At 40.7% G+C, this 14,442-nt stretch overlaps 1 protein-coding gene across 2 annotated transcripts in view; it reads left to right on the top strand.

Annotated features, from left to right (window-relative positions):
- magi2b (membrane associated guanylate kinase, WW and PDZ domain containing 2b) overlaps positions 1 to 14,442 on the top strand; it is a 75,632-nt gene that overhangs the window by 48,746 nt on the left and 12,444 nt on the right. For both annotated transcript variants that reach the window (XM_085915150.1, XM_085915151.1), the window contains exons 7-11: positions 2,010 to 2,067; positions 2,882 to 3,003; positions 4,159 to 4,341; positions 8,091 to 8,620; positions 9,274 to 9,439. In XM_085915150.1, coding sequence (XP_085771276.1) covers positions 2,010 to 2,067; positions 2,882 to 3,003; positions 4,159 to 4,341; positions 8,091 to 8,620; positions 9,274 to 9,439 — 1,059 coding nt within the window. The remainder of the gene's footprint in view (positions 1 to 2,009; positions 2,068 to 2,881; positions 3,004 to 4,158; positions 4,342 to 8,090; positions 8,621 to 9,273; positions 9,440 to 14,442) is intronic.

A 14,442-nucleotide genomic window follows, 5' to 3' on the forward strand; every position in this document is an offset into this window, starting at 1 on the left:
CTGACCAAGTGATCAGCCAATCATATTGAAACAGTGCATGTCCTGCACAAAACTCCAGTGAAATTCATAACAATGCGCTTGGGAACCAGCTAATTAACAATGATGCTAAATGCAGAACTATTTGTGTTACATGGGCTTAATAACTGAATAAATAAATCATAATTTGTTCTTGCTTATTACTGTTAATGAAATAGTTCTTATAGAAGTGTTATACAAAAGCAATCATACTCAAAGTTGTAATATTGTACTGTATATTATCATTCATGGCTGCAATTATAACCATAATAATATCCAACATAACACTCTCTAGTGTGCTATTGCTTATTTAAACTTGCACAAACCTGTTAGAACACGCTTCTTTAAAGTATTCTTAGTGCCTGTCCTTGCTAACAAGAGATGGAGATCATCATATAACATCACTTGGAGATCAAAAAGGCTCACTGGAATGGCGCTACATTGGGGCTCGAGGGAGCTTTAGCTTCGGCAGAAATCCGTGTAGCCCCAGTTAAGCCGCTCTGGCATTTTATTGCATCTTTTAAAATATGTTTCGAAATGATTTTTTTTTTTTTTATCCCCCGGCCTCACATTTTGGTCAAGCTATCCTTCCTGGGGGGAAAAAAAAAAAAATCCTTCAGCTGTTCCTTCCAGTATACCCGCAGACCTGACCTGACCTGTGCTACTACACTAAAAGCATGCAACTCAGAATTCTGACTTGTTTACAAGCCCATATAAAAAGCAATGGCTTAAAAATCTGTCATAAAGCAACGCAGTCAACCATGAACCGGGATATAGTGGGGTTCACTGCACTTGTATCTTACTCTGCGTTGTCTTCTAGCTAGAGGTGAAAGGCAGGACAAAAAGGCACAGAGCATTTTAGCCGCGCTTTGACCCACTTTATCCCAAGGCAGTAAAAAGGAGATAAATGGGAGAAGGGATGGATGGCAGTGAGGACAAGACAATTAACATGGAGAAGCTGGAAGGCCAAAAGGGAGTGGGCGGCTATGAGGAGGGGAAAAACAGAGACTAATGTAAAGTCGTGATTGGTACACGCTTCTTCAGCCCAGAACAATTTGTACTGCAGAACAGGGACAGGCATTAGATTGAGCCAGTTAATGGAGTGATCATTTTTAATATATTTTTACACTGGGGGTGTGTGGATCCTCAAATTAAGATTTTCCCCAAAGAAGGCCTTAATTATCCTTAAAAAATGACACATAATCCCTAAATCCACCGTTCACAGGTCTTTAAATTTGTCAAAGCCACAATACAATGAATGAGCGTGACTACCACCTTTAATTGCGTTGTGTGTTTTGAGAATGGATATTTAAAAAAATGTTTTGTTTTAAAATACAATGATACTGAGCTCTGAAATAAAGTAATAAATTAATAAGGTAAAAATAATAGTAGTAGTAAAAAAATAAATACAGGAATGAATAAATAAATAAATAAATAAATAACTAAATAAATAAATAAATACATATGGCTATCTTAAATGTGTTGCATAATTTTAGATGGCAAAAAAAAAAACACTAGATGTGCAACAATTCATCAGTTAATTTACATTTGTTTTGATAATTCATGGTCCAAACTCTTAAAAATGCATCCTTTCAGCAGGCAAGATCCCGGATTTCTGATGTCCTACCTGAAAGCAGACTGAATATATTGTGTTAGAATTGACTGGCTAACCTGAGCTACACTCTCATTCGCTGACCCCCACATCATTCAACAGGCCTTACCCCGCCTTATAATAATGAAGTTATGTGGATTCTGCAACAGTGGCTGGGAATCACAAGACTAATCAATGTTTATGTCCATTCTCACTGAAGTACAAATACAAATTTGTTTTCATTTTCAAGTATCGACTGTCAAGGAAATTTGATAGCGGGAGTGCAGGCCCGTGACCTTAAGATGCGTGTTGTCTTCTTTTAATGGTTGGAGTCTTATGTTTTGTTCTGCTGCTCACGCCATAAACTGACTTCATTTCCCTCGTGTGTTTCCCCGCATCTCAGAGCTGCCCTACGGCTGGGAAAAGATCGATGACCCCATCTACGGCAGCTACTACGTCGAGTAAGTCGCAACGACGGAAGCAAGCGTTCCATTGTTTGCATCCTTATGAATTATGAATGACTTTTTGCTCTCGCTTGTCTTAAACGCCTCGACACTCGTTTGTCAAAAGCCTCTCAGGAGAATTCTAATCGGCGGGGATTATCAAAATGTGAAAAGTTTATTTAATGCTGCAATATGTATAGGGTGGATTTATTTTTTTTAATGCCCTTTGGCTCTAGTCACAAATTGCCTTAAGTATTTACCGGTTTTGCAGGAAATATACAGTAGCCTGCAGGTGCATTGTAATACATTTCAATATTCCGTAAAATGTCATTTATTTCAGTAGTTAACTTAAAAAAGTGAAGCTTTTAAACTTGAATTCCACCAAAAACAGTTGCATTAACACCCCTTAGTCAGTCTATGTCATCTCGAAAACGCGTTTTAGTGTATCCCACCAAGTTATTTACCATTTGGGCAGTCTGTCCACATAGAAACGGCATTTTGGAGTCTGAAAACTAACTTTTATTACCGGTACGCAGAATGGATTAGCCAATCAGCATCTTTGTTTGGACGCATGCATTTCTTGATGTACTTCAAAGTTTACAGGATTCCTTTTAAGCATGAAGCAGGTTCCGTTTCCATGTGGACATGGCCTAGGATCTAACACTCATTGTTAAAACAAAGTATCATCTAGATTGAAGACTGATTGGTGTGTATTTGAAATTGAAACCACACCCTTACGTGATGATTGAATTTGACTGGTTAGAGTCAAGACAATTTTCTTCTGTACTGTCTCTCTACTTATTCTGACCCTAATAGTCAATATTCTTTACAGCCACATCAATCGCAGGACTCAGTTTGAGAATCCAGTCCTGGAAGCAAAGAGGCGCCTTGAGCAGCAGAGGCAGATGCAGAGTCAGGGCCTCTCCGCTCTCCCGCTGCCCACCATATATAGAGGTACACTGTATGCTGATATTACGCCATGTGGAAGTGTTGCACAAACATTACTCTTGAGGCCCTGATTCACTCAAGGTTTGACAAATTTGATTGCACACACAAACAGAAGTGAAAGTCAATCTGCTAACCGGGCGAACCAAGGAGCTCGTTTCCTAAACATGCAAATGAACCAAGCAATTCATTTTGCACGTTTCTATCCAAGCGTGAAACATACCGGAAGACGCAAAAGCGAGTAGATTAGTTTAGCCCGCCTAATGAGATGTATCGGATCTGAGAAATTTTGATGTCTGAAAGGCAGGTGTAAACTGGAATCGAAAGCACTTATTGTGGTGCAATAAGTTGGTAGTTAAATTATTCAGGAACAGGCCAGTACCAATTTAAAAAATAATTGGATCAAATGAACACAGTTTTACTTTGTTTTAAAATTAATTACTCAATATTTTTAACTGTATTCACTTATTTTGGAGGGATGGAGACTCCAAGCTCCTTCTTGTCAAGAGCCCAGGGGGACAACAAAAGCACACCTGGCAACCATAACAACAACAAGCCTCATGTCACCACCCTCGGGGGACACATCCACCAGAGACATGAAAAGGAGGGCTCCACACCTACAATTTAGAACTAGTGAAGCAGTTTTGATGAAATGTTAGATTTCTTCCACAACCAGGAAAAGATAAGCCGCCTCCATTTAAATTGCGTGGATAACTTGAGCCTACAAAGTGGAAATGCAGACTGCGCCGTGCCGGTGCACATCAATTTTTCATTCTGTGTCAACTGTCCATAATGTAAGGGGCAGCCCTGGTGAAGAAATATCAGACAATGTCACCATGTACGGGGTGGAGTTGAGAGGACAGCAGGCGGGTGGGTGGGCGCTTGAGACGGCTGAGAACATGATCACCCTGAAGGCCTCCAGTGAGCTGAGCCAAGCACCAAGATAAGGGTGTGCTGGACCATTCCAAAATAAGCTCAGAATGACTCACTCATATTCGGGGGAAAGTTGCACAAAAAGCTGGCAAAACATTCAGTAAAGTCATCAGAGTGTAAGAGAACTAATTTTTAACACACACCACCATGATGCTTTGAGATCTTTTATGTTCGACTCAACTGCACAAGAAACCCCTTAAACCCCTGGGCTTCTGTTTGTCGTTCCTGCAGAAAAGCCACTGTTCACGAGGGACCCGACCCAATTGAAAGGCACATTTCTGTCTACGGGCCTCCAGAAGAGCAACATGGGATTTGGCTTCACAATAATTGGAGGTGATGAGCCTGACGAGTTTCTGCAAGTGAAGAGCGTCATTCCGGATGGGCCGGCTGCTCAGGATGGAAAGATGGACACAGGTACTTTAAAATTCTCGTCAAGTGTCTGTAGTGTGAAAATAAATGTCTTCTAAATTTCGTAAAAACTCAGCCAAATTTAAACGATGAAAGGAAAAACCAAGTGTATAAAATGTTGCTTGAAAATAAGAAATTGAATCGACGCTATGCACTCTCATGACAACGAGGCGCTCTAAAGCTGTCACGCCAGCCCAGAGACCCAGTTCACACGCTGACTGTCAAGTCGGACAATCTCAATGTTTTGGCTTGTTTCGCTCATTAACCTCTTCACACACACTCGTGGCCAACAATAAGGCACTCCGAAGCGGCGGGGCTGAATGGAAATTTTATTTTCAGGTTAGCAGGCATAATTAGCTAGCACTTACAGCAATACTCCACAACGACTAAATAATCTGCAGTTTTGGCACAGTTTTGGACATCATCTTGAAACATGTATAATGTGTTTAAAGACAAATCTCAGAATTCACTTTAAAGGGTCTTTAAGTCTTCACCCAGGTATAGTTATGTCTGCAGAGCAGCATTTTAATTTAAACTCTCGGTCGCAATGGGTGTTATGCCGTGTTTTGTTGTGCAAATACATATTTATCTTCATTTTCAGTAGTGTGTGCCACTTAGGAGGCCCGGTGGGTCCCAGCAAGAGAAGCATCACAATCAGGTTGAGACGCGGAGTGTCATTATGCCAGTTTCACCCTCCAAAATAGAATTGGCTACTTGCAGAATGCTCTGTAATGATTTGATTCTAATACCAATGTTAAAAACACCCACAGTTATACTGTATGGACATGAGTCCTCTGTTTTGACATTTTAAGGTTACAGTGGGACTCATGTTACAATTTGTGACTGTTACACGTACAAGCTAATTGCACTGCATTGTGCTTCTTCATCAATCATTCCAACTCAATTTTCACGGGAGTTGTGCCTGTAGTAACAACATTCCACAAACTAATAATCTGTCGGCCCCTTGTAGCGAAATCTGTTTTATCTTTTACTACTTTATTCCAAGTAATGAACCCCCGCCCCTCCCCTTCGCTTCTTCTGCATCTGTTGCCAGCAGCGTGTTAACTTTGATTATTTTTGCTCTTGTGGGTCAAGTTGAGTTCATAAAGTGAAATGATGTAAAAAGCTAAAGTGATAGAAGTTACTACAACAATGTTGGGTCATGGACATCACGAAGGTAACAGAGGGGTTAGGAATTGTTAAAAGGACAAAACAGTTTTGCTAAGATACCCTTCTGCACTCAGTCTTCACTTGTAGCTGACTGTTACTTTATCATTGTTTCTCTTTTTTTGGTCTCTGTGACTTGGACTTTATTACGTCTGCCTATATTTGCATGTCATCTGATTTCTTAGCCTAAGTGTGTTTTTTTTTCTGTTCATCCTGTCTCTTCTTGACTTTAATTCCTTCTCCCTGCATCCCTTTTTTCTGGTTTGTCAGCCCCCCACTCACTATGTTCTGATTTTCTTTCGCCGCAACTTGCTGCTATCCCCTCTGTGACATTGCCTGAGCTGCTCACAGGCACACACACACACGCACGCACACACATTTGTGCTCCCTGGCTGAGATTAGCTGGCCTATTTGAGCTGAGCGACATTGCTCTTAGGGATTGTGCGTGATGATGCATGTGACATGTATGTTTGTGTTTGTGTATGACCGTGTGTGTGTGTGCAGTGAGGGCCTCCAGTGGTGTGTAGAAGATTTAAGGCAACTGCATTCGTCATGGGAGTGTGACTTTAAAGCAAAAATCCATAAATGTCCGCATATAAAACTCCAGCGTCCATCCAGTGTTGCATTCTCGAAGTATTTCATTCCCCACAATCCCTTTTCAACCCCCCCCCCCCCAACAAGTTCAATCAGGTCAGAGACAAGAGAGAGCGTTCTTTATTTAATGAATATATCCGTTAGTGTTTCCACTCGTGCTAATATAGTAAACTAATAATGTCCATTTCCTTTCTGATTCAACACTACTGCAAATTCAATTGAAGCTTCTTCGTCAAAATACATCTCATCTTTTTCTGGTATATCAAAAAAGTTAAAAATGTCAAGCCATAGTGTCATATAGTGTCATAAAGAATGTATTTTCATCTTTATTATTAAAGAAAAAAAAGTTTCCTCTTGCACTTTTCCATTCCATAATAATAAGCAGTAGAGTGTGGTTTGTTTTTGACCAATTTTTTGTGAAACAAACAGAACAGCAACTTTGATATTTGCTGTTTTCTCAAAAACAACAAAAAAATCCAAGAACTACATTTAATGGCACGTTTCTTTATTTATGTAAGTGGCTTTTTTTTACATGTTCATCATTCACTTCATGAACTGTGTGTGTGTATAAAATAATAATACTATATAAATAATATAAAATGTGAGAATTTTGATATGATATTTCATCATGATCAATATAGCTGATTAAGCCTAATGCGGCTCTTGCATTGGATAGTTTGTGACTACGGCTCAGCATTCAATATGGAGTGAATGTTAAAGGACATACACTCAATGCATGAGTGCGTTTTAAAAAAAATTATAATAATCAAGGTGAATTTAATGAGCTCTGCCAAGCCCAGGCATCTTTTTTTTTTGATAGCGTGATTTGAAAAGACTTCAATAAGTGATAACAAGAGAAAAATGAAGACTTGATCATAATGTTATTCAAGCGTCACTGATGGAGCATCCTCCCTGCGCGCACAGTTAGCGCCACATAAAGTCAGATGAGGCTTTTCATAGTTCTACTCGAAGGGACGTGCAACCTTCTGCTGCATTGTGCACGAGACGTGACTCAAACGTGTCTGTCGCCGGGTCAATTGTGACATTTCCACAGAGGCTCTCTCTGCAGATGTCGCACTGTTTGTACTGGATATTCACAAAGATTCATCGACCTCACCTCCGTGTCTCTCCGGTGCCCTCGTGTGTGCCATCCACAGGCATAACTGAAATACTGATATTGTGTTTTTATGAGACACTTAAGCGGGACATCATGTTGCTCCGCCATGTCGAGGCAGACTTTTATGAGAGCGTTCCCTAATCGCAATGGGTACCAGATCGCACAGAAAGTCATATTTGTCCTCATTTCATTGTTTGGGAGAGCATGCTGGATGTTTTCTGTTTTGAAAAATGACAAAATGGATCTTTTCATCAGGTCCATCAGCAACTCTTTCCCACACTTCAGTAATATGAACACAACATTGTATGAAAACAAGAAATGTATCTTTTCAACCTTTTTGAACTATTTAAGTTGTAACGCCGATACAATACATTTAAAAATACCAATCCTATATCGTTTATGTCAGATTGACACTTTTTAGCTCCATGGTGCAGAATAATAGTCTTTAAGAGATAAGTAAGAGTGATTCAATAGAAGACAGTCTTATTAGTCTTCTTTTTTTTTTCTCAAAGAGACCCGATAATGTGTGCATTTGAGTTTTTTATTTTGTCTACATGTGTTGCTGCACCATACTTGTTTAAATATACATTGCTTAAAGTGTTAGAAGATGATATTTGCACCTCTCTGGGGTTTTTGCGTTCTGTGTTACCTTGAGGTAGAAGGCATTCACAGCGATGTGGTCCTTGTAAATACAAAATGTGCATTCCCTTTGTGGGATTGACAGTAAACAGCTTGAAGCTTTCTTTCGAGAATTGATCACTATCTGCTCAACTGCCGCTTTGTGTGAAGGGAATTGTTTTTTCGGTCCCTTCCGTTTTTTTGCAAAGCTGAATATAAATTCCATACAAGTGAAGGTGTTTGTCCCTGTTTCCTCCAGGTGACGTCATCGTTTACGTGAATGACATCTGCGTGCTAGGCACTACGCACGCCGACGTGGTCAAGCTCTTCCAGTCGGTGCCCATCGGTCAAAGCGTCACCCTGGTGCTTTGCAGGGGCTACCCTCTGCCCTTTGACCCCGAGGACCCCAACGCGGCGGCCAGCAGTTCCATGACGCCTATCGGGATGGAGCACCGTCCACTGGTGGTGAACGGTCGCAGCAGCTACGATCCTTACCTGGAGTATCTGTCCCTGAGCTCCCAGCTGCCCGCTCAGGCCCTGGCGCAAGCCGGAGCTTCCCATCCCGGGGACACACACCTAGATGGCTCTTCGCTGCCGCCTACCACGCCCGGCTCGTCGTCTGCGCTCACGCCGCATGATGACAACGTGTCTATGGCCTCCTCGGGTACGCCGGGTGTTGCCGGAGCGACGGCGCAAGCGGCTGAGCTGCTGACAGTTACCATGGTGAAAGGAGCCGAGGGCTTTGGATTCACCATTGCAGACAGTCCTACTGGCCAGCGAGTCAAACAGGTCAAGTCTTTGAGATGAAATATATTTTCCATGGGGTATTGCTCAGGTATCACATCTCAGTTGTGCAGGAGACAATCCAACAGCATACACATCATCTGGAGCAGTTCATAATCAATATTTATCTAATACCATGACAGTAGGGTAAAGATAAATGTCAACCAAATACATCATAGTCAGCACAGATGATTATGAAATCAATTAACATGCACAAATCGTTACAGATGTGTTTTGTCACTCAAAGTTGGCTGTACCCAGTTTTACTCTGAGCAACCCAGATAACAGAAAAAGCAAACATAAGACTAAAGTTCATTTTCGCATTGGTGTGCCCAAATTGTTTTCTTTGGGGCACCCAAATTTTCCCCTCCATCGCTTTCGACACTGCAGTTTCATCAGTTCACTCATTTTTAAAACAAAATTACTGCCTGTATTTTTCTGTGCTATTAACCCGTAAATGATTGACTATCAATCTGTTTCTCAATCTGAATCACAATTCCACAAGACTGCTAACTTAAAAGTATATTGGAAGTGCTTGTCCACAGTGTTGGTTCGGGCTTTTGAACAGATTTAGCCTTTCTGTACTACACATGCTTTTCTTTGGAGCTACAAAAAAAAAAAGATATAAAAAGCCAAAGGCTAACAGGTGCTTCTCGCAGGTGCTGGATCCGGGCTCGCAGGCGGCGTCGGGCCTGATCGAGGGCGATCTCATCCTGGAGGTGAACCAGCAGCCAGTGGCGGCGGCCGGGCACGGACGTGTGGTGGAGATGCTCAAAGAGTGTCCCGTCGGAGCTGAAGCGACGTTGCTCATTCAGAGAGCGGCAGGTGAGACGAATGTCCAGTAAGATGAGATTGTCCGTCGCATGAGAAGAGAAGGCGGAGTAGTTGTAAACAGATGCATCAATTCCTTGCTGACTGAATTTACATAACATATAAAATATATATCAATATCTATTTAAATAACATAACTTTTGATTCCTTTTTTTCAAAAGATATTTGGCATGCTTTCATTTTAGTTGTGTTTTTGACTGATTTGTCCCATTCAGTATGTGACGCTCGCTCGTAAAACCTTAAATTTTGTCAAACGGCACAAAAAATGCCAACTCAAAAAAGTGAAGTTGCGGTAGTTTTAAATCGAGATACCAACCACCTAATCTGAAGTCAGTTCAGAAGTGCTGCTGAAGTGAAAGTCCAGAAAGAAAAAGGTCATCCCACTACTTGAGGGTCCAGGGTAACAACATTTTTTGGTTTTCCCCCGATGGACACATAAATGACCTCTGACTGGAGACTCTTCCACCTGCAGGCTTGTGCGGTATTAAAAGGTCAAAGACGATGCAGCTATGAGGCTACAAGAAGCCTTAAAATACATTTAATACATGTTGTAACTTGGACAGAAAAGGATCAATTGTATAAAAAGGATACAAAATGTCATTTACACTTCAATCTTTGCTCGGTTGAGATTTTAAGCACTCAGTGGTTCCAAAGAAATAGTATACTTTTTTTTTTTTTCCAGCAATTATGTAATGTAACAATATGTATATCCCCTTTAATGTCAGCGTTGGCCTGGACGACATATTAGTTGTATATGAAGAATTGCTACAAACTTACTTGGTCATTTTGTATCATCAGGGTCTCTATTGCTATACTGTTGCCAGTCTTCAGAGTGTAATTTTAAATCTCTATGCTAAGGCGAATTGTATTAAAAGAAAGACAAAGTCATTTCTATTATCCTTCCCCAAATTATTTTTTAATTACACAATGGAAAACCCATTTTAAAAATCAATATTTGCAAAACGATGCACCTGAGTGCATTCAGCAAATGACTTGACTAAAAGTCTACCAAAGTAGATATAAAAGAGAATAGCAACGTTACATCAATGTTGGTTGTGTTTCGTGAATAGAAGCGGACTTTTTATTACTGTTTGGAAGAATTGTTTACTATCTTCCACATTGCTGCGTATTGTGGTGTGAATTGAGTTACAAAAAAAAAAACCCTCATCCAAACGACAGCTTGTATATCAATAAAATCGGTCGAGTCACTCGTATCTAAAAGCACCACTGCATTTTCAATTTCGAGTGAATGTGGTGGTATTTAGGGTCATCATCTAGCAAGCTCATTTGGATCGTAATTTTTGCTCAGAACATAAAGGTGAGGGGGGAACAAAAAAGACGCCTCATAGCTTGAACAAACATCTTTTTCCTCTTCTGATTCAGCATTTCGACGACGTGACTTCTGTTATTAGGGATAGTGACAAAAGAAGTGAACCATTCATGTTGTGTCAGATGTCAACTACTGAGCCATACAATTTCAAATGGATTTGCATCTTTGTGCCTGATGATTCCTGCAGATGACATACAGTTCCCACCTGCACCCACCATTTGCTCTTACAAAAGATTTCAGACTATGGTGTCATTCCTTGACACCTGTCACTTGAATTATAATGGCTGCTGCTGCTCCTTTGATTACCTGCATATGTTGGGCATTTAAGCTTGCCTGTAAAGCCAAAGAGGGAATGAGTTCCTGAAATAGTTGAAGAGACTTTGATGGTAGGATGTGACTGTCTTCCGTATAAGTGGCCACCTGTGAGCACACTGACACTTGTGAAAAGCCTTTTTAGCATTTATTCCAGATCCAAGTCCATGTACTAGTAAGTTCTATGTCTTCACTAGTAAGAACATCCAGCGCACCAGTAGAAGGGCTACTAGTACCTCTTTTGACCCACTAGTACATCTGCCTTAAAGGGACAGTGTGTCGATTTTTTTTTACTGATTATTTGTTTAAAAACCTTACTACTAATTAAAATAATTTTGCTGATCAGCAAAAGGAGAGAAATAAACTGACATTTTTGGATATCTATATTTTTTTGCAATGCGGCAAAGATTCAGTGAGGATTCAACACAAGAGCCTGTGCCCTAGAAAAAAATGATGAGATCAGTTTTACTTGCCTACAACTGCTTTAAACTGTTAGACTCACTACATAAAGGTAAAAACAATCGGAAGACATCGGCCATTTGGACGATTATTTTGGCCGATATTTAAAGGGCCATAATCGGCTGATTTACTCAGCCTGACTATTAAACCGGACAGGCCTTATTTTGGTGTCTTGTCTCCTGTCCTGTCAGTAGTCATGGCCCCAAGTTATGTCTAGTTTTTGTTCTAGTGTTTGTTACTTTGAAGGTGTGTGTGTTTAAATTGTGTGTATGTGCTTGTGAGATGTAATCCAGAATAATGTCCCCCAACAGCCTCTCATACAATCAATAGTGTGGTCTTTTGCCACGCCTTAGTTCATGCCCATTTTTAACGTTTTAAAAATTGCAGGTTTTTTTTGCCTGAGACAAAGTGGCAGTTAATTTGCATTGTATTTGAGATGAGAGTGCAACAATAAGGACGTTTGTGTTTGTATTTAATTAGCGGGGAACGCGCTATCTCTTTCTTGCTCTCTCTCTTGTGCAAATTTAATGAACTGAAGTGTAAAAAGAATCAGAAAAACACAAATGACAAACGCATACAGTGTTTGGCTGACAGGCAAGCGAGCCTGGAGCTTGCCTGGCATAATTATTGAGTAGCATGTTGGACTGAGGTCAGCAAACTGTTGCCAAATGTAACTCAAGTGAGCGTATTGATGTTGTGCGCTGAGCGATAGTATTGGAGTGTGTACCACTGAGTCAAACGTGTCAGATGGTTAACCATTCGACCGTGATCGTGAACAAGCATCACTCGGCAACTGCCATCTAGTGATGAGGCATTGCTACTGCAGTTGACTCAAATGAACCCTGCACCGAGAAACTCCATACGGGAAGGCTCGAACCAAGGAAGAAAACCCTGAATATATAAAACACTACGTTTTTTTTTCATTATTTGACTAATAAAAAAAGTCTGAAAGTAACAATTAAGCATTTTAACAGAACCCTAGAGTAAATCCAAGGCCTACGTTCTCATCAGCAGTTATCTTTCGCAATTGTGAAGATCAGTCATCTAGCTTGCTATGCATAAACCCGTAACAGCTGGCATGACCTCTTTAAAGTGCCTCATTATCAGCCTTGAGTGTACGCACATCAAAGAAAGAATAATAGAGTGAGTTAGGAGAAGAAAAAAAACGTTTGCTGTGACAGCCATTGTGTGGGGGATCAGTGACGATCTTCAGTTGTGTGATTATGCTCCAGAGTTGGAATGTTTGGCCTTCGACCAAGGTCCGTTTTCTATTGAGTGACATTCTAGTTCAGAGATGTATTTGAATCCCCTACAAACGACAAGCGCAAGCCCCCAAGGAGGACGTTTCATTCTTCTAGCCTTACCAATGTTTTTTTCGCTATCAAACAAGGGAGGAGAACAAGCCTATAGGGACTATTGGCCTGTCACACCAGGAAGTGTTGTGACTCAGCTGTGCGTGTGTTTCTCTGCTCCAAAAAGGAGGACAAGGTCTTTTAAAGCACCGGTGTCAAACTCATTTTCATGGCTTGCCTCGTGATAGTTATAGTCGGACCCTGGGGGGTTATAACGGTGAAACCACAGAAGTGTGTAATAGCAAAAGAAAATCATGATTCTTGGTGTGTCCTGTTCACGGTTTGTGTACACTAAGGGAACTCAATGCAAAACAAACTCATGTTTTGTGTAAACAGCATTCGTGCATGGCATTTGAATCTGAAGATGCAACATCAATCGTTTGGCTTTATTTGTAGGAAATAAAGATGGATACCAAGGTTCGTAAAATGAAAGGAATTATGACAAGTAAGAATAAAAAGCATTTTTTTGTACGTGAAATAAAAGTAAAAGTGAAAATTCAAATATATGAATCCAATATAAAAGCCAACAGAGTCTATCAAACCAAAATGTCTTTGTATTCAATAAATCTGCGACGAGGGAAATAAAGTTAATTTTTGCTGATTACATTTTATTAAATTATCCCTTCTGTTGAGATTTATTTATTCTGGCATTTTTGAGTATCTTATGATGAAATAAACTGTCACTTCTGTTAAGTTAATAAATGCATCAAACTAAGCTTTTTCCCACTAAATTTGTAAACTATTAAAAATTAGCAAACCTCTTCAAGAATTAGAATTAAGTGAGTTAGAAAATCAATAAGGCAAACTCCAAAACTAAAATCAATCAACAAATCCTAAACTCTAAGCTAAAAGCAAATAAATGCAATAGTGCAGTTGAAACATGGAAACACTAAAAATGGCGTTGGCAAGTAATTGAAATTCATTCATTGAACAAAAGTTGTACACTCCAAATTTTCTGCCAAGACAGTTGATTTTGGAACTGCTGTTGTGTTCATTGTACTTAGTTTGATGACCACAGGTGATGTCTGAGGTTTCCAAATGACTACATGTGTCTTTGAGAGAAACCAAAATCACAATGTGGCTCATGACGAAAATGAGTTTGGCATCCCCATTGTAGAATATTTCAGATGAGAGCACCGGTCATTAGTGGAACACCGACAAGGTGTCAGCCCCGCTCTGCACGCGTTTGTCGGGACTGCTTTGGCTTTCCCATGGCGGGCGTTCTTCCAGATCTCCGCTGAGCTTCGTCCCCTGACATTCCGGCTTGAAGCCGAGCCAACCGCAAGCGAGAGACAGACACTGGCGGGCGCCAAACGAGGGCGAGGATCTCTTCAGGCGGAAACCAAACCGCACGGGCCAAAGCGGTCGGGGAAGCGAGCAGCGTCCAGAAGTCAGCGTGCTGGGTTTGACGCCTTAAAAGCTCCCCATCAGGCGCTCATTTGGAATTCAGCCGCTCGCCCGTGTGAGCACCCCTTACTGTATCCGGCACATATGCTGTTGAATTTGATGAGCATTTAAATGCAGCCCAAATGCCACATGTGAGG

This window comes from Syngnathus leptorhynchus, chromosome 6 (genome assembly GCF_054491065.1).
Source record: "Syngnathus leptorhynchus isolate UIUO chromosome 6, UIUO_Slep, whole genome shotgun sequence".
Classification (NCBI taxonomy): Eukaryota; Metazoa; Chordata; class Actinopteri; order Syngnathiformes; family Syngnathidae; genus Syngnathus; species Syngnathus leptorhynchus.